Source organism: Centroberyx affinis, unplaced genomic scaffold (genome assembly GCF_046629955.1).
Source record: "Centroberyx affinis isolate AG114_WGS23_722 - 3 ecotype Tasmania unplaced genomic scaffold, CSIRO-AGI_Caff_v1 ptg002243l_1, whole genome shotgun sequence".
Classification (NCBI taxonomy): Eukaryota; Metazoa; Chordata; class Actinopteri; order Beryciformes; family Berycidae; genus Centroberyx; species Centroberyx affinis.
Window position 1 is genome coordinate 98,232 of NW_027280537.1, and position 21,596 is coordinate 119,827.

At 40.7% G+C, this 21,596-nt stretch overlaps 2 protein-coding genes across 2 annotated transcripts; both read left to right on the plus strand.

The window, feature by feature from the left end:
- Nucleotides 1–1,353: 1,353 nt before the first annotated feature.
- Nucleotides 1,354–4,185, plus strand: LOC139655382 (apolipoprotein Eb-like). Its single transcript, XM_071532774.1, is given in 6 exon segments — nt 1,354–1,433; nt 1,918–1,981; nt 2,079–2,232; nt 2,478–2,765; nt 2,858–3,162; nt 3,165–4,185. Coding segments are annotated over 5 exon segments (837 nt in total). The 5' UTR covers nt 1,354–1,433; nt 1,918–1,938; the 3' UTR covers nt 3,212–4,185.
- Nucleotides 4,186–9,752: 5,567 nt separating this feature from the next.
- LOC139655386 (apolipoprotein C-I-like) lies at nt 9,753–11,155 on the plus strand. The gene is made up of 4 exons (XM_071532779.1): nt 9,753–9,826; nt 10,414–10,480; nt 10,582–10,720; nt 10,843–11,155. The coding sequence occupies exons 2-4, from the start codon at nt 10,426–10,428 to the stop codon at nt 10,904–10,906; spliced, it is 258 nt and encodes an 85-aa protein (XP_071388880.1). The 5' UTR covers nt 9,753–9,826; nt 10,414–10,425; the 3' UTR covers nt 10,907–11,155.
- Nucleotides 11,156–21,596: the final 10,441 nt, after the last annotated feature.

A 21,596-nucleotide genomic window follows, 5' to 3' on the forward strand; every position in this document is an offset into this window, starting at 1 on the left:
AGATGAATGACTTTGACTGACTCAGGTCATTGTATTTCAGATTTACTGTCACAATACTAAAACACACAGGTCAGTAAACACATTCACAGGCAAGCAACTGAATGTAAATCAAAGATGAGCTATCAGAAAACATAAACTGAGTCCTTTGCTGCTCCCATCTTAAGATTTCACAACAAGCAAGACCTAAAACCTTGTGCAATTTAGGCAGAATTTTAAAAAGAAGAAAAAGCTTGATACTTGTTTCAAAATTGACTGGAGTCTGCACTTTTTTGCAACATCATTTTTTTCCCCTTCCCTTTTCCTACATCATATACAAATTGCTGAAAATTACTTAAAACAGTTTACTGTTGCCTCCAGTATAGCCTTAATGGTTCAATATCAAAATGTTAGCTAATTCATACTCTCCCCAGTTATTTGTATAACATAAAATCAGATGGTAATTGTGTTTTTTTTTCCCTCAATCCTTTTGGTAAACTCTTATTTTTTTGTTCTCTGTCCTCACGCAGTACTTTATGCCTGACTCATAATCCTTCCTTTGTACAGTGTGGGACTGCTGTACCTCAGTGTCCCCAAGTCCCAACATGCCCCTCAACATCTTGTTGTGCTGATACCTTGTTTGTACTGATCACTGCTGGCTCCTGTTCACAGCTCTAGTGTATACAGCTCAATCTGTGACAAAAGCATGTAAACAAAAGCTGATTATCCATATGTTCCAAATGAGAAAAATCTAATTTGAACAGCACAGTTGCTACAACATAGTTTGCTACATTCAGTAATTGAAATGTGATAATGGGAGCAGGTTCATGCACTGGTGTGGGTGCTTGGAGCAGTGTGTGTGTGTGTGTGTGTGTGTGTGTGTGTTTTGTCAGGGTTTTTGGGTGGGGGGTTTAATGGTCAGCAGCCCTATGGGCATAGGATTTGGATTCGAATGCATATACAAGGTGATTGGGTAATTTACATAATAGCGCCATGGCAGGAATGTTAATGACATCAGCTGAGACGATTGGGATGATAATGAGAAGAAAAAAATGCAGTGTTCTGGTCTGCTATAATGAATAACATCAAAGCAATATTTCCTATATAGTACTACAATAATATAGGCTACATTTCATTGAAGGTTTGTTATCTGTGTAAAAAAACAACAACAACATATGCACTCAAAATACATTTTACCCAGTTATTAACGTAGACGGAGAGATTGCTCAATCGCTGCCTTCAACAATGCAAACGGTTGAGAACTTCGGACGCGGTGTTGGTGGCACATGGCGTGGAGGGAAACAGGAGCCTCTGCAGACAAATCATCATCACCACGTGAACGCGGGCGCGCGCGCACACACACACTCCCCCGGCGACAAGCTCGCCGCAGCCTGCCGGGACCCTATAAAAGCCCTCGGCGACTGTCCCGGGAGCACGGAGGAAGCTGAACCTCTCAGGTGAGTGAGGACACGGCACAGCATGGGGAGAGATCGTAGTCTCTGTCTTTGTCTTTACTACTAGCTCAGAAAAAATACACTCTCTTTCTATTCATCTGTTTAATCTCATCTTGTTGGGGTTTTTTTTTTGTGTTTTTTTTTGTTACATTTCAATCTAGTCAACTAGTTATGACAATTTATGCACATGTATATGTTTACTTGTTAAAACTTGTGAAAGATATTGGCTGCACAATAATTTCAAAAAGCATTGATAATTGCTAAAATTGTACATATAAATGTAACAAATTGCATTTAAAAAGCTAGTTTGCTGGATTTTAAAACTACAAAAGTTGCTTATGAAGTTGAGAAAGAATTCATCCACTCTTGCATTCTTTTTCTATTAGATCTGTTGTATTTTTCTCATTGATTTAATGCTGGATTGTGTCTTGCTGTTGTGTACTGGGATACAGCAGCATTTTCTCACACTCTGGCTTGTTGCCCATAGGTGTATCTGTCTGTAACAACCATGAAGTCTGTAGCTCTGATCCTCGCTCTGGCAGTCATCACTGGTAAGCACCTTGGCGGTCTAGACATTGCTAACCCAATGTTTTATTTATTGATGTTTTATTAAGTGATTTAACCTAATTGTCCTTTCTATCCACACAGGCTGCAACACCCGTGCTGTGCGCCAGGCTGATGCCACCCCAAACCAGTGGGAGCAGACTGTGGATCGTTTCTGGGAGTATGTGTCTGAGCTGAACAAACAAGCTGATGGAGTGGTGGAGAACCTCAAGGCCTCTCAGCTCAGCAGGGAGCTAGAGTAAGTGACTGTCCTCTGCTGCTGGATCACTGTTAGAAAAATAGAAGTGTGCTTCAGCAATGGCTAGTTGCTCACAACTTACTGTTCTCTTGCCCCTTGTCTTTGCAAGTTCCTGTGTTTCTTGCAGCCTCATTTTATACACTATGAATCCTACATGTATCTAAGCTCCCACTCTTGCTCTATATTCACCCTTTCTCCACTTCCCTCAGTCCCCATGTCTGACCATGTTGCTTTTCTGCCTCCAGCACCCTCATCACTGACACCATGGCAGAGCTGACTGTGTACAGAGATGACATCCAGTCCAAGCTCGGCCCCTATGCCGATGACACCACCGGCCAGCTGTCCCAGGACCTGCAGCTCCTGGCCAACAGACTGCAGACCGACATGCTGGAGGCCAAGGAGCGCAGCACCCAGTATCTGGGCGAGCTCAAGAGCATGGTGGCGCAGAACACTGAGGATGTTAACAACCGTGTCAACATCTACACCCGCAAGCTGAAGAAGCGCCTGAACAAGGACACCGAGGAGATTCGCAAGTAAGTAGGATGGAGGCTTTTAGACTTTCAATTATTCCTATACTGTTAATATGAAACCTAACCACCTCTTCTTCCTTCTCCCTCTCCACCAGCACCGTGGCTACCTACCTGGGTGAGCTCCAGTCCCGCACCTCCCAGAACCTGGGGATGGTCAAGGAGCACGTGGAGCCCTACGTCAGCAAAGCCCATGAGACCGCCGCCGAGAAGCTGAGCAGCTTCACGGCCCTGCTGCAGGGTCAGACCGAAGGCTTGGGCCAGCAGCTGGAGACCCAGGCAGAGCAACTGAAGGTCCAGCTGGAGTCCACCGCCAAGGAACTGCGCACCTCCCTGGAGGGCAAGATCGACGAGCTGAGCGACTTGTTCTCCCCCTATGCCACCCAGATCCGTGAGCAGATTCAGACGTCATGGACAAGGTTAAGGAGACCGCCACCGCCACCGCCGCCTAAACACAGACTCAAAGGGGCTTAAAAGGGTTTTAGATGGTTGGTGGTCCACTGTTTGTTTAGTAGAAGGGGAAATGTGTGGACCGCTGATTTCTTTATACCCTGGAAAAGAGGGGAAAGGGGGGAGTTGAGTTACTGATGATATCTTCATTTATGTGGGTGCTCTAGTGTTTGGGGTAAGGGGGTTGACTAGGGAAAGGAGGGAGGGTGAGGTGGACAGATCTTTGAACGGGCAATCAGCAGATTTTATCGTCTGCTTGGGTCTTGTCTTCTGTTTGATCACTGTTGTCGCTTTTATCTTTCACCTTATCTTCTGACTTATCATCTCCCCTGATCACTGAGCACAAGCCCCACACTCAATAACAGCCTTTCATACACAAACAGGAGGCCGCTGTTTTTTAATATGCTTTGCTTGTCTACCTTGAGTTAACTGCTCTAGCTGTCTACCCCCCCCCATTTTGTGGCTGAGTTTCAGTGTCAAGTTTCCTACATCTTGTTTGGTTCACAAAAGACCGAGGTTAGGGGAAGGGGGATTGTAACTGTACCCGCTTTTGAGCCTCATATAGGCAGCGACCCCAGCACACACCGTCCCTGAATGCACCCAAACACAAGTGTCTTTCATTTCAATAAATGCACTGAATGATGTCATCAGATGGGGGCACATTGTGTGTCCACCAGTTTATCTAGAGGTGATACTGAACCACTAAAGTGCCTTGCTGTATTGTCTGTATTTACACCCACTCTGGATTTCTTTTTGCTGTGATTCAAAGAGAAGTGTAATGCAAAGCGACCTGATGTAATTATCACAATCAGTGAGTAAAGTGTAATGCTGCCTGTTTTTCAGTCTGACCAAAGTGTTTCTGGTGTTCACATGTCACATACCCACCATGCTGCTCACCACAGCACACTGCCTGTCTCTGTACATCTAGGCTGCAGTGTGCTGAACAGCGCTGAGTGAATAAAGAACCTAAAAAAGATGCTCTGTTTCTAGTGTTTGCTTCTCTGATCAAACATTTAAGAGTGATCTATTATTTAAGGTGGAGCTCAGTTACAATTAACTGTGGGACTCTACAAGGCCTTTGTTGATGCACTGTTGTAACATCTCTCTCTACAGCACTTTAAGTATAAATGCAGAAAAGTCACACATAGACACACACACTCTCAAGGAACAGAATCAAAATCTTAAAGGCTTTGAACAAAATGTCCTGAGATCATGCTGTTGAGCAACTTCTTTCTTTTTGGACCCTAATAACCTTAAAGCTCCCTGTTCTTCATCCCTGTAAAACCACCCCACACATGTTCTTTATCATGATTAGCAGTTGTTGCATAAGGCTGAAAGGTTACTTATATAATGGCATTTATCTACAGCTTTCTGTCTCAGAGTACCCCCCATCCCACCCCCCACCCCACACACCCCACACACACACACACAGAATTCGCAAACTCTCTATCACATACACTCACAAACAGGCACAAGCCCACCCCTCTGTCTTTTAACTACCGTTCCTACAGAAGTAATTCATCCTCTAATAAATAAATTGACAAAAACAGGGGTGATTAAAGGGTGATTCCTTCCTTTCCCTCCCTGTACCTGTACTCTACTCTCTCTCTCTCTCTCTCTCTCTCTCTCTCTCTCTCTCTCTCTCTCTCTCTCTCTCTCTCCCTCTCTTCCTCTCTCCCCCCTCATTTTTTTCTGGCCCAGACTTGTTGGGATCTGCTCTCAGATTCCATTCTTTTGATCCCAGCAGGCATTTGGGAACGTTCTGTGCCCCTGTTTGAGTGTTTTCATGTTCTTTTTACGGAGATATTCTATCTCTCCTACCTGCAGCTTGGCCCAATTCAAATTATAAGGCAGTACATGTGCATCAGTGTATGCACATACACATACACACTTGTATGCACTCATAGGTCTGCAAAAAACAAAACAAAACAAAAAACAGACATACATGCATGCACAAATATGCAGACAGCGTGCCTTCCACCCCACTCCCCGCCCACACACAGTAGTGTAAGTAAGTACACATGTGTGCGCAAACACATAAACACACAGAATACACACACATAGAATCACACCATCAAAACATTCTGTGTAATTTTTCTGACAGGTCTAAAGGCCATTAGGAAAAAGATGTGCTGCAAAACAAAAAACTTTATTACTCCACAGGATTCAGTGGCACTAAATTGGAATTGTCTTCTGTATTACCTGAACAGCTTGCTACAAATTGGCACCCACCACATGGGGAAAAGATGGTTAACATTGTTCTAAAATCATATCACTCTCTGGAAGATAAGAAAAAAAAAAGGTTTGAATAGTTGTGTGTATCAAACACAGCATGGTCGTTCCTTTGAAGTGCAGAGTGGAGGCCAGCAGAGGACACCATTTGTCCCTTGTTCATCCACTCTCCTCCTCTGACCCTCCACTTGGGTCCTTGCTGCATAAAGAGGCAGCTGTGTTGTCTTTCTTGGAAGTTTGAGTAAACTAGAATTGTTTCATAAAGAAACATAAACTCTGTGAACTTCAAGACCTGTATCAACTTTTTCTGAGGTTCATTTTAAATGCAGAGCTGGTAACTGCTCAAGACGCAGTTGGAGATATGAGATGAAGATATAAATGTGGAGTCATAAAGGTCACACAATTAATGGACTACTATAATCATTTTTATTGAAAGATCCATATGTGTATCCCCACACAAAATAATGATTTTGAATCAAATATATATAGTGACATACAGTTTACTATTATTATCTTTACTATTATTATCAAGTTTTATGTGAAGCACTTGTGAAGCACTTGGTGCATGTAATTTCTTTGTTGTAAAGCACTTTTGAGCTGCATTTCTTGTATGAAAGGTGCTATACAAATAAAGTTTATTATATTATTATTATTATTATTATTATTATTACAGTCCATTGTATGTCCTGCAATGCCCATTTGCAGTGTATGTGAGACCCTGTCTATTCTGTGAAACCCTGTAAGTTGTCAATATGTCTCTGAAAGATGCACTATTCTGTTAGTTGTAAAAAACCTTTTAATTCATTAACTAGTTCAATTAATTAATTTAATGTACCAACCGGCCCCCCTCCCCACATCCACCACATGTTTTGAAACTACTACCTCCGGCCTCCTACAGAACTCTGTCTTGTAATTTCTAAGAAAACATGTTTACCTTTTGTACTATCTGTGCTAAAGGGCATTGCATGTAAAGTGAAAGAGTGACTAAGAAGATGACTAGGTGTTTGTTGCTATGATATCACTGCTTTACGGAAATCAGTGTTTATGCAGTAACTCCCCCTTTAACAGACCAGTGAAACTCCTACAGTAAAGCATCCATTGCTTCAGGGATCTGACCGTGGCGAAAACAGGAAAACCACAAGCATCCTGCTAGTCAGCACTTCTGCTCTCTCTTGCCGTAGGGTGTCTCCAGTCTGAGAACTGCCCAGCAACAAAAAGTCCCAGCGAACTAGCAGGTGCTAGCTAGCTGATGACTGCTAGTAACCCCTCCAAAAACACCCCTGCAGAGATTTTACCTCCTGTAACAACCCCCTCTCCCTCCTCCGTCCTTTCCTCGCCTTACAGAGTTGGCACACAATGTCAGTCACCACAGGGGCCCTTGGCGAAAGACAAAAACAAGCTTTTTCTAAGCTTGTTATTGCAAATTGGGAGCAGGCAAGACATGCACTTTCACGGCCCTGTGCCTCCTACGATTATTCAAGAGGAGCTTATATGCACGCAAGCACAGGCTCATACATAAACCTACTGGCCACTTCACACAACACCGATGACCAAAGAAGATGCAGATTTGGTCTCTTTCAAAGGTGATGTGTGGGTGGTAAGTCATGTGAAGGCTCATTTAGCTCAATAGTAAGCTATTCATCATAGCGATGGCACCTCGGGGGTCTGAGGGCCTCAGCACCGGAATGGACATTTGGCCTTGGGCTGCAGACTACTCGGTGTGAAAGAGACGTGATAAGCTGTGATGAAGCCTTCAAACCCTCAGACACAGACATACTGGCTCTAACTCACCTCACAGTTGTAATGAGAGGTTACTGCAGTTCATCCAACTGTACTGAACTGCTTCTCGCTGCGTGCAAACTTAGAAGACAGACCACATGCTGTTTTGTCTGAGTTACTTCCCTTTTGTGAAACAAGACATGGCAAATTTCATCATGCATAAATACACTGCAGTCATCAGAAACTTTAAGACCAAAAGTCAAAGGACTTTTTGAGATTATGTTGTAAAGTTGTTTATAAATGCCAAAATGAATCTCCTGCATGACACAATGAACACAAGTTAACATAAAACGAAAGGAGACCAAGCCTTTGTGAACTGGAACTTTTTATTAGCTTTATATGCAATCTGCTGTACTTATAAGAGATAGGTCAGAGGGGCAATGCATCACCTGTACTTCAATCACATTTATACAAGCACGAACAGATAGCATATCCACTGTATAGGGCCTGTCAAACCAACAGGTCCGTCAGGCTCTGAACATCATTGAACACAGATCTGGATGTCAGATAGTTAGAAACTTCAAATGGGGCAATGAAACTCCAAGTAGAGCAGTGAATGCAAAAATGCACCTAGGGGAAATCTGATCGGTTAATTATCTGCTGTCTCTGACATAACAAAGACTGTATCTGAAATATAGACTCTGTTTTTTCCTCTATAAAGAAATCATGCTATCATATTGTGTCAATTGTCAAGGAAACAGCATCCAATCAACACAGCTGTCCAAAAGCAGTGGGGCTCAAATTGGAGTCGAGGTGTGTCCCCAACGGCCGCATAAAAACAAACAATAGTATTAAGAAAATTATTTTATCTGCTTGTTTAGTAAAATGGAAAATTGAGAAAATTTGTATTCTGATAATGTTTTGCTCTCCCCACTGCTAATACCATAAAATAAGATAAGATGAAACTTTAATGATCCCCATGTGGAAATTGGGTCATTGCAGCAGCAAATAGCAACATGACACAGCAAAGATATATAGCATAAAAACAGAAAAACAGAATATAAACAAGAATATAGCAAATAGGGGTTATATAATATACACAGCAGGCAATTCCAACACTAGAACATGTTGGTTATAAATGAAAAGTATGGGTAAAAAGTATATGTCTCACAGCATTATTAGAGTGTGCAAGATAACAACAGCAGAACTCACAAACAAAACAGAAGGATATGGGACTGGGAAAAAATTGATGTAAATTTACAAAACAGTGTGTTGTATTCACACTACTGATTGATTTTATTTGACAGATTTTAAAATGTACATGCTTTGAAAGCCCTTAGGCCTCAATTATTTTCATTCTTTGGCTGTCAAGCCTTGGTCATTACTATGATCCTGCAGTAGACTGAGTCTCAAAATGGTGAAATCTCTCCAGCCAAATATAAATAAAAAGCCTGATAACCCATTGCCAAAAAAAAGTACAGTTGCTTGACACAAAGTCAATCCTTGACCAACACTTCAGGTCCAAAGGAGCTTACAGATAGCTCATGTCTACTGAAGAATGACGACTAGCGGTTGGCAGGAGTGCTATCACTGCTGAACTCTGAGCTCACTGTTCCTTCCACATCACTTCTCACCTTATCAAATGATACCACTGTCGCTGAGGGGAAAGCTCTATTCCCTAGGGAAGCAGACCCATCATTATCAAATGCCAGGGCTGGAATCGACTAAATATCATTCTGTTGCAAGGACAAACTATTCCTAACAAACAAAATAAAGAAACATAGCGAATCCAGGATCAGGTCAATCACACAGTGAGCAAACAGCAGTCTGGAAAACAAGGACAAGTGACGCTGTGGAGTATCACACCATTTACACTGAATATAAGGGACATCTCTCTGATTGAGTTGCAGCCCCTTTTGCAAAATCCACATATCAATTGTCTCAAAGCTTAAAAATCATTCTCTAACTCTTCTGCTGTCTATCTCCCTCTTTGTAATTGGTATTGATTTAATAAAGGAAATCAATAAGGGATAATGGCTTTTACCTGGATTCACCTCATCAATGTACTTCACGGAAAGAGTCCCTAAAATTATGAACACTCAGTGTAATAATAATAATAATAATAATAATAATAATAATAATAATAATAACACTTTTTTTTAATAGTGCTTTTAAGATCATCAAAGACACTTTACATGCAATAGTTAGACCATAAATAAAAACAGTGTACAAATACATAGCAATTAAAAAAAAAAAAAAAACTATAGGAAAACAAACAAAAGAAGGGATAGGTCAATAAAGCAAGGCACAAAAAAAATGTTTATACAGGTATGATCTTACCATGTTCGTTGGTTTACAATGCAATAGAAAGTTTGACTTTGACTTGTTGAATTTGTATGGGGATTTTGTTCAGTTGTAATCTTAATCATAAACAGCAGTTATCATTTAATCATATCATCATCATCATACCGTTTCATCACATCAGTGCTGCTCAGGTCTGGCAGCGTCAACAACAGGGGAAGAGAAACCTTAAGGTCACCACAGGTCAGTGCTGGCTAAGGTCTGGTCTGCTACGTCACCGTCCTGGACCCGAGCGGCCCTATAAAGAGGAACACCCAAAGGCGCTCACACACACTCGGTTTTTTTTCCTCTGAGACGGGAAACAGGTACGTTTTACATTTGATTTCAATTGCTCCTACAGCTGATGCATAAAACCGTAGCTGCATTTTAATTAGCCTACTTTCTGAACTGGCTACTGATGCCGCAACTTATAGCTTCAAAACAAACAAAGAGCATCAAATTAATGTAAAGACTTTAATTCATCAAAAAAGCTTGTTCTAACCTGATGAGGCACGTTTCTTAAAATTGATATTGTGGCGACACCTAGATGTTCAAGTGGTAAACAAGCCCACGGTAAAGGTAATACCAATGAGAAAATCCAGCCACAAAGACAATTGAAATGGTGATGCGTTATTAGCAGCCTACTTTTAAATTATTCCCTACCAAATTCAAGACTATGTCCAGCAGATCTTGCCCAATATCTGTGAGCAGAGGATTGACCGTGCTGGCCGCAAAGGGAGCTGTCCATGCGCGCTGGTGCTGACGCACGGGGGCGTTATTTGTAAAGACAATAGAAAAGTTTATTTGTTGTTCTTGTTTAGTCTATACTGCCTCTTGGTCCTTTGGCATGATAGCTTCTTTGTAACAATGACAATAAATAAATAGCAACCTGTCTGTCTCTCTCTCCTTGCAGAGCACAGTCAAGATGAAACTGTACCTTGCAGTTGCCGTGCTGGTGCTGGCTTTGGCCGCACACACCGGTAGGTTTTACCGATTCTGTCCTTGCAGCCTACCTTCTCATCTGCCTCTCTGTCTTCTTTCCTGTCTAACCCTCTTTTCTACCCGTCCGTCCTCCCTGCAGAGGCTCAGGAGCCCGAGACTATCGAGGAGAAGTTGGCCAATTTTGGTACCCAGGTGACTGAGTTCGGCAAGGACCTGGCTGAGAAGACCAAGAACGCCTTTCAAGATTTGCACAACAGCGAGGTTGCCACCAACACCAGGTGAGCAGACACACATGGAAAATAAAAGAATTTACACACACACACACACACACACACACACACACACACACACTCACACATACACCCTCGATAACACCAGATGTTTGTGCCCTCCTCTTCAGGAGCTGGTTCCAGCGGCAGTTGGACTCAATGAAAGCTAAGTTTGAGGAACTGTCCCAAAAGTGAGACTGCTGTGCACCCCACCACCCCCACCCTTACCATCACCTGCATGACAACCACCACCTTGCTTTGACCCCGGACCCCCAGCCCCAACTGTCTGACCCCCACATCGTGGCACTGATATGCCTTGTTCTGCTGACCATCAGACACAACAGTTACTTCAATTTTAAGTGTAATTTTGGAAGAAATAATGTGAAAGCAAAAAAAGTGCAATAAAGACATACAAACAATAAAGATACATTTTTTAATATAAAATCTGTGTTTGGGTCTGTATTTCTCCTTGTTAAGAGGGTAAGAAATCCCTAGTGTACTGAATAAATTAGTGGAAGTGCCTGCTAACTATCTTACATGTAAATGAACGAACATTTAGTTTCAGGCTATGACAGTATTGTCTTGTATATGTAGCAACTTATTTTCATACATAATGGCATAAACATTTAAATATATATAAGCAAAAATGTCAAATTAAATGATTTAGTAATGTTGGGAATATGAAATAATATGAAACAAGTGTTATTTTAGCTCAGACAAAAATAGTCCCCAGTCTTACAGTTCATTAATTCAAAGCTCCCCCTCATGTTGGGAGTAAACTTGGTGTCATATTTACTAGTTCCATCTAAATGTAAATAAATTATGGCATTAAGGTATAGATAATCAGATCAGAGGCAAATTGCCACATTTACAAGAACCGCATCCATGCCAACTTTTTAGAACACTTTATATGCCTGAGTCCACATGAAAGTCAAACCTGAAAAAAAAGACAAAACAAAAGAAGAAAAAAGACAGGAAAAAGAGGCATTCAAAATTGTTAGCCTAGTAGTGAAGCTAACCATTACTTTGACAAGATATAGAAGATCCATGTGCTTATATTTGCATATTTGCTGAAGTTGAATGTTTTCCTCTGCTAAGTGTAGAGACATGTCAGAAGGAAAGCATCATCAAGTCTTGAATCTGTAGCCTGAACAAGAACAAGTCTGCTATCACCTGTTTACCAAACAAGTATTGAATAATCATAATGTAATCTAATGGCACCAATTTCAAGTACTTTGATCAATGAATCAATTTATACCAGGGTCAATAGCATTCTTTGTTATAATTTAATCAAAGAATAGCCAGCTGGATCAACTAATAGAGTTAATAGATAGTAGTGCATTTGTGTCAATAGCTGGTACCAAAGGGCAAGTGCCAGCACGGCTGCTTTTCTGGCATTTCACAAGACCTGGGCTAAAGTCGCTGTTTATGCTGGTTAATGATCCACCAGTTGTCCCAGTTCAATGGAATCTGTTCCTGTGATTGATTGGAGAGGACAGAGTGACAGAGGGCATCTTTCGGGGCACAGGGGTCACAGATGGCTCAGAATATAATCATATTCCACCAGCTGTCTGCACCGGGACGGGTCAATTCACTTTCACTTCAGTCCATTCAAGGTGTTAAGTCAACTGCTACTGTTTGGTTAATGTGCTTATTGTCGGGTATATCATTCAAGAGAGGATACATGAAACTTTTTGGAGGAAAATTCAACCCTAACCTTTCCTGAATGAGTTGAATTGAAAGCAAATTGACCCCAACCCCGGTTTGGATCCATGATGTCAACATGTCCTGTATTGTCTGCACACAATTAACTCAAAGCCATCAAAAAGGTGAAGAGGCTGAAAAGACACAGGGCATTTATGACGGCTAATCAATGGTCTATCGTTCTCTATACTACAGCTATATATATTTTAACCATTTATAGCCAGCTGTAACTATGGAAAAGAGATGCACACATACTTTTCAGCAATAATTCTATTTAATCAAATACAACTTTTGGTATATAACTATACTATAACTATAATTATATAGTGATAATATAACTATACAAGGGGAGAAAGGCTGCATTCCCTCAGGAGAACAAATCTTTAACTCTCTGTGGCACAGATCGGATCTTTCAAATAGTATTTAAACAGAGAAAATCTGATCCCATATGCTTTTTTCCCTTCTGTTTAGACAGCTGTGATATCAGGTCTGCAATGCAAACAGCTGAAAATCAGATTTCAAAGATTTCAGATTTCATATGAAGCCTGGATCTCCTGTTCGATGGTCATTTTCTGAATGAATGCTGAACTTTAATCTCAACATTCTTTCATTTCCCCATTCAGGACATGTAGCAAACATGGAACCAAAGGACCGAATAGATGAAATTGATTTTGCGGTGGACTCTGCCCACAAAAAATGCTTTGCTTGGCTGAAAACGTGTATCTATTTCACCCCCTCTCAGTCTTTACTAAATCCCATATCTCTTCTGCTAGAACAGACTTTGACTGGCCTGTATACATATCAGCGCCTGCCAAATGGGTTGAGATATCTGAACCAAAGTGCATTTGGACAGCTATTCAACTCAGCTAATATTGATCTTGAAAAGATATCAAGAGTTTAACGCTGAGTGATTCATCCCGGTGGCCAAGACAAGGACAGAACTTTTAATAAATGAATGCCTTCTGCAAATCTAAAACACAACATTTCTTCATTGGGATACCAACATTTACACAGTTGGACAGCTAACATTTGACAGTGATAACAGGTACACAGAAACAAACTTTCTCAGAATTCAGCTGCCTGTGGTGGATGAAACCATCGCACTACTCAGGAAAAGCACACAGCCATGTAATCAGCTGACCAACCTCAATACAACCAAAACATGGTGAGAGCAGCCGCTGAAATGCAGACCAAAATGCATGTGAAACCAGAACAATCCTTGCCCATGTAGTAATAAGTTAGCATTGTGCACTGAGGAAAGGGGCACATCTGATCACCACTTTGAACCAAAGAGCCAGTCTGAAATTTGGCTGAGATCAGCTCCATATCTGACATTTGAAATCTTTATTTATGAAAAACACTAAACCTAATGTTTCTAAATGTTTGTGTTTTGTGTGTATGCACCTGCCTATGCATTTGTGTTGTCTTCACTTCATTATTAGGATGTCGAAACCGTTTAAGAGAAACTAAAAACCTTACGGTAGAACATTCAGTCTGTTTGAGAGCCATGAGAGAAACTCCAGAAGATTGAGAATAACAATAACTGGACCTGGAAATCATCTATAGTCAACATTATTGTATCTATACGTATTTAAATGTGTTCTTAGCATTGTACTCAGTGGCCTGTTGTTGCCAGTCTCCTGAGGATCTGAATCTCCAATCAATGAAAAGATGTAATAAAGTAAAAAAACAAACAAAAAAAAAACAGTAAATGGTCATCCGATCAGGCTGACCACTCTCTGACCTAATACAAATAAGGTGGCTCGATCACACTCTGTTCATCCAATATCTGTTGACCAAAGCCAGCGGAAAGGTAAAAAAAAACACTCTGTCACTTCTTTGTAAAGGGTTACATTTTGTTTGTGTGTGTGCGATATTGTAAGTCATTAAAGAATATGTATTTTGAGTTTAACTGAGATAAGACAATAATTAACATCATTATCATAATTCTTTGTTGAAAACAGAATGTATTTGTGACACTTAACTTAATACAGTATTGTCATGCGAACGGATGGTGTTGACGGTCTAGTTGGCATAATGAATGAAATGTTAATGAATTGTTGTGAAGACTAAACTGCTGATTACATATTGTAATGAAGCTGGTTTTGAGCTCATTGTCTCTTCCCAATTCTTTCCTTCTCTGTGTTCTTGGCAGATGCACGAGAAAATAATTGTTTTCCTTCTCATCTTACTAATGCAGGGTATGACTTTTTTTTTTACATCTTCAAGATAAGTCTCAATAATTGATTCTCAGCTGTTTTTGCCCTTCCTGACTGACGTGTATCTTCCTCCACAGCATGTGGGCCACTTGTTGCCCAGACTACGGCCCCGCCAGTGGAGGAATCTGACGCTGACACAGGGATACTGCAGAGAGTGGCGGAGACAGCCAGGTATTTCCAATTGCACTCTGATCATGGGCTGCATGTGGCTGATTGATGGCATCAAGTTGAACCTCTCTGTAAATGATTGCCGCTTATCAGGATTGCTAAAATATATTGTGTTTGTTTGTGTGTGCATGTTTATGTGTACCTTCTTACTCATTTGTGTGCTTGTGTATCTCGTAGGGAAGCCAAAGCTAAAGTCCAGAGCATAGGAGGAACAGTGCTGGACTTTGCTAGAGCTTACTATGAGGATCACATCCAGCCAGCAACTCACCGCTACACTGAATGGGCCTTCAATGCCAGTAGCTCCTTGTGGGAGAACGTCCAGAAGACCATTGACGACTACACACCCTTTAATTAAACAGAGCCAGTCCAATTGATCAGCACCCCCAACGATAAGGAAATAGTGACAATAAAATCAACATTTTGACTCCCTGATTAACACTTCTGATTCTTGCTACTCATTGCTGAACCAATCAAATCTTAGAATTGTTTAAGTTGGTTATGCTAAAAACAGGTAATCAAAGTCGACACTGAAACATCCTCTAGTTTACATCAAACAGCCCCAGTTGCCTCTGTGTACTAGCACTGCTGTCTTATAGTACGGGTCCAGCTGTAATGTGAGAGGGAAACATTGTCAGAGAGAATATTTAAAGGCAGTAATTCCAATTATTAAGTAGTCAGAGGACATACTCATCAGCACTAATGATATAATTGGATTAATTCACACTGATTCAAGTGTCATTTGCAGTTTCTAAGTACGACCATGCAACGCTGCCAGGTAACATTTCCTTAGACCTCAGAGACAATGAACAAATCAGTAAACATAAACCTTATTATTATCATATTCATTGCTGTGCTCATTGGTCTGGTCATTCAATCTCCATTTACAATCAACATGAAGCAGTGGGACAGCTGGCAAAGGAAGACAGGGAGTTTATTTGAAATAGAAGGAGAGACAGATGGCCACCCAGTCAGAAACAGAGAGCAGGAGAAAGTAGGAGAGAGACGGCTAGGCAGAGAGACAGAAAAAAGAACAATACGTGATAATGATCGAGCATTAGCCTACATCCAGTCCGTCCTATGGTATGAGGGTGAAAGGTGAAGGCAGAAATCCCAGTACATGTTGCCCCGGGTTCAGCAGGTCTGTCTGGACAAACCTTAGTCGACCTGCTGGCCATTTGACTCTGATCTCTCTCAACAGACATTACGCATCGATCCTGGACTGTTGTCAAGGGAATGCTGGTTGAGAAGAGTCTATCAAATCAAGATTACATTTTAGTGCAACAGATGAAAAGTGATGAGCAGGTTTATGCTAAAAAAAAAAAGAAAAAAAGCCATTAACACTTGTTGATTACGACATACACTGACATTTTGCAGACTCGACGTATGTATTATCAGGAGGGCTCCAAGTGCATCGCCATATGAATAGAGATAAACTTACATTAGAGGAACATTGCATAACCAGTCATAAGTCATATTTCCACATACTGTATTTAAAGTGAATACTAAGTACAGTGGACTTTGTGTAGGTGAGCGTTTGTGTGTATGTGTGTGTGTGTGTGTGTGTGTGCATGTTCAACAGGTCTTGTGTGCATGTGTACGCACATGTGTGTAGGAGTGTGTGTAGGTGTGTGTATGCTCATCAGATGACGTTTGTTTGCAGTCCCCCCCTATATCATCCTGTCCAGATGTGAGTGCCGAGTTACAGACAACTCGCTTTCAGAGAAGACTGTCACTTCTTGGATCTGTACATCCAGCACAACAGCAGGTAATCATTCTCTCTCAATGCATTAGCTTTCGAAGCCTCTCTTCTGAAATAACGTCGGAACTAATAAATATTTAGGACATACTGTATCTCTGAAACTTCTTTTTTTTTTTTTTTAAAGCTTTAGTGGTTTTATTTTTGCATTTGGCGTGCGTACATTTTCCCTATTCAGGTTACAATGTCAAAATATGGAAATGATATTCAAACCAAACACATTTATAAATGATCCATTCATCATACGGATAGTTCAATTTTGATTTTTTCTTTTTTTTGTTTCAGACATGAATGGAAAATATGCCTTGGCGCTGATCCTCGCTCTGCAGGGTAAGTCTACACATCAAAGAGAACTGAAAGCCAAACAATTACAATGCATGGACTTAGTGATTTGAGCTAAAGCTTAACTATGCGACTGCATTTGTACAATGACTTACTGTGGAGGACTCAGAATTGAGAGAGATCCATCCAAGCCAATTGATTTTGAATGAAAATGCAATTCAGTTTGCATTGGCTATTTGCTTTTCCGGTTGAGAAAATGAAGTTAACTTTTTCAATTGCAGTAACATGCATTTATCTAATAACGGACATAGCAGCATTTGGGGGCAAATCATGACTAACTATACTGTATACTATTCTATACTATGTATCCTATACTGCATAACATTCTCTGGTTGATACAGAGCCAAAAAACTGATAGACTTTTAAATGAGACTGAGCCAGCAGACAACATTTTACACTGAGAATACTGATCAAAGCAAACTAACTTTCTGCACAGCTATCTAGAGTGAGAAGACAAGGTTTGAAGTAGGCCAAGTAGACACATTTACACAACTACTAAATCGTGTAATACCAAAGCAAGAAGTTACATAGATAATTCTTTCAAATTAACATCTGTTATGACACATTTGTTCTTGATAGATATTTATTTTGATATAATAGCACTGGTTCTAATATAACAATGCTTCCTCTCTTATTTCATTCTGTCTTGTCTGCTCCAGTCTCCATGAGCCTGTGTGAGATTCCCGCGCCGGATCAGGAGCTCGTGGATAAGTATGAGGCGATGAAGAGTGTGTTCTACAAGAGGCTGCTGAATGCCTACAGCAAGATTCAGGCTGCTGCTGCCCCCGTTGTGGATAAACTTAGCGAGAGCGGACAGGGACAGGCCACCAAGGACTACATCGAGGATCTGCAGTCCAAGCCCGAGTTCCGGTCCGCCGTCAAGATCGCCACGTGAGTGTTCACTAACAATACCAGACACAAGTCAACCCTACAATGAAGGTTTTTTTGTTTTTTGTTGATTTGTCAGGGAATTTCTTAAACGCTAAAGTTACATATTGTGGTCTGAAGATATGTGCAAAATAAATAAATGTAGAAAATATAAACCCAATAAGTGAGCTAGGTACTGGATCCCTCTACATCTGTGACTATTTCAACAAGTCTGTCTTCACTGTTGTGTGCAGTGGCGTGGCCCAGGAGGCTGCCCCCCTGGTGGAGAAGGCCCGCATGACCGGCCTGGGACTGTACGGACACTACGTGCGCCCCTACATCGGCACCCAACTGGATGGTGCCATCAACCACATCAAGGTCTACCTGGACCAGTTCATGCCCGCTGAGTAAAGAACACCGACTGGAGCAAACCACCTGTCATGCTAGTCTTGGGCAAAAGCTAGCAACGCTTGTAACAGAGTTTAGCTAATAGAAACTATACCAGTCTAAGCTGAGAAGAGCAATGCACAATGCAAATGCATCCTTTGCCTCTATTCAAACCAATATCTTTGCCAAAGTGAGCGAGGGTCAAAAGCATGGCAAACATGTCAACACCACCTATGCAAATTGTGCATGTACAGTATTTTGTGTTTGATGCACTAACCAAGGTTTGTGTGCGAGTGTGGATGTCTGTGTGAGAATGTGTTCAATAAAAAATTGAATTGGAAACAATTTTTGTATAGTAATTTTTATTTCCTCTTGAGAAGAATCAAGGTTTAGCTTCACAGTATGAGCACAAAGTGTCAGAAGGACACCCAACATGTGAAAATAGTGATCATAGTATGAAATATATCTTAGCCTGTGACATAACTTTCCCTATCATATTATTTTAAGAATAAGACACAAGTTGTTCCTGATACCCCCACTGTAATCACTGTGCAGCTGTTATAGTTCCACATCCCATTTTGTTGTCATATAAAGGCAGGCACAGTGGAGTGTAAAGTTCACTGCAACTTCTATCAAATGCAAAATGTCATTTTAATTTTGGGCTTTAAACTACTAGTGACAATAAGCGATGTCTGTGATCTGAATCACAGACATCATGATCAGAGATTATACTAATATACTATATAAAAATTGTTTGACCTCAGGCCCAGATTAGTGGAATTTTGCGCCTAGAATGGTAAAAGATGATAGATGCATTAATGATAACACACATTGTATTTTTCAGACCAATTTACACTATACTCATTATACTATACTATCATTGTCCACGTGTCACTCAATGGCCAAGCTGTGAAACCATGAAGATTATCTTATATAAAGTATTCTTTGCTTGAAATGGAGGCCTATTAACTGCAACTTCACTTTTCAGTGTTATTACACTACACAACATTCTCTGTTTGACGTGATTGAATCACAGCCCACTGAAGCATTTTATTATTTAGTGTTAATGGATGCCCCCTGTGGGCCATTCTTAAACTAATCTTTTATGATGCCATTTTGTGTAAGAGCAGTAGGATTTGACTTCTCTCTCCTTTTGGATATGCTGGTAATTGCTGATGATGTTGGTTTTGATTTATTCTCAACATAATCCTAGTGTTCAAGATAGAAGAATACAACATTTTCAAGATAACGAATTGAATATCATGTCATTGTTGCTGTAGCAATGCCATTATGCAACCTCTTGTCCCCTTCAGCTGCAATATCCATGCACAGCAGCACCACATAGCATTGAATCAGCTGGACCCATTTCATAAAAAACTAACTATCTAACATTTTGGTATTCACCCACATCCCACTACTGACCCACAGTGGTCCTGGTAGCGACCCACGCTGTCGGGTCACAAAGCAACATGACATGTGAGGCCGGATCACATGACTGGCCTGGGATATTTACTTAGGACTGGATCAACGCATAACACCCACAGAGAAAAATTACCTCTCAACCCAAAACACATCAGATCAGAGAGGAGATTTCACTGTGGCAATTCTACATCTGGACAGAAGCAATGAAGTTTGACAAAATTACAGGATATACTCTGAGAAGGCAGCTGGGAAGCTGTTAAACCTCGTGGTTTTAATGTTTGATAGATAAAAAGGATGTTCTTTGGTCATAAAAACATAACTTCAGAGCTCCAAAATAATTGAAAAAGCCTTTATTCTCATGGCTTATGATTTTGCCCTATGTTTTTTTTTTTTTAATCACAGTATGAAAAAAGAATAATATTTCAATTTTGCTTGACAGCAAACAGCTGTCATTGTTTACAAATGACCAGCCTAGGGTGCTCTGTCATGGCCACCAAACATGATTTAGCAATCATTAGCCAAAGCCAAAATACATGTTATCAAAAAATAAAAAAAAGCAATGAAAAACAGATCCAAAACCTCTAGGCTGAATAGACAAAAAGCTTCTGTCTTCTATATAGTTACATCAAAGAACAAATGAAAGTTATACAAGCACACTACAAAGAACGGAAAATACACACACAGAATCAAAGGGGCTGTAATTTGTAGTCCCAGTTTCATTTGACATCACATGAATGAGAAAACATCCATTTCATTATTCAGCCCAGAGGGACTTGCAGCTTTGACTGTGAAGTCCAAAAAATCTTGTACTGAAACAGATGCTTCTCCATTTCTGATTGAGACCCTGGTGATGAGCAGAGGTTGTTCGGGGATCTATCAGAAGGAGAAGTGGAAGATTTATTTTTTTCTCACTGATGTGAGAGGGTTTTTCAGATCCGTCAAGGAAATCTCAGACAACCTTGGAACATCCACAAAAAAAAGCGCTGCAAGTTGCCATTTGATTGGAGTGCAATAAATCTAATCTAGCTGGCCTGAATATTTCAGAACCTGAAGTATCCGGTGTTTCTGACCTATATGAGCCAGGATGACGTGTTCAAGACTCTCTAGACTTGGGACTGTCTTTGTAGGACTTAGGACTATCTTAGTGAGACATGAACGAATCATCACCGTTATGCAAGTAACAAGACAGTCCTTATGGAGGCTATGAGCAGGGCAAGGGATATATTGTACGAATTAACTTATGCACTAATCAGTGGGAAAAAAATGTTTTACTGCAATGCATTCACAATCAGGTATCATAATTAACACAGAATTGGTGGGAAATTTGCCAAGATGATCCACCCTTTCAACGCCTGTGCTAATTAAATGAAATCAGAGTAACTTTTGAACTGGCTATTGATGACCCTCGAAGCCCCTCGACACTTTATCCACCCTTCCCATGTTTATATAGATAGTCACACTTATTGTTTTATCAAAACACAATGCCACACATACTCCCACAGACAGGGCAGAGAACAGCAGGGGTTTATCTCCCACAGAGTGCACTTTGGCCCTGGGAACGACATGTCAACACATTCGCACTCCTATATATACAGGTCGGGTCAGCTGTGCCTCTTACTCTGTTTTCTTCATCACATTCATTTCTGGAGAGGAGAGACAGTGAGTACTGCGGCATTTCCTTGCAGTTTACTAAGTGGAATAGAATGTAATAGTAATAGAAATGTGCAGAAGATTTATGGTAGGCGACTGGGAAATGAAAAGCGGTCAAAGGGAATTTTATTTATTTTTCAAGGAACAAGCTCTATGTTAAATGAGGCTGACAATAGGAATTTTGCTGTCTTTTAGCAAGAGAAAAAAAAATGGAGGAGCACATTTCAGACACTCAGAATCAACACAAATCTCTCGACTACACATCGTCAAGAGAATCTATGACACTGTCTCACCCTAGTGGATAAGTTGAGGTAAGCATTAGCTGACTAAAGCTCTGTTCCCTCTCTATTCACAGATCCTGAGTGACACC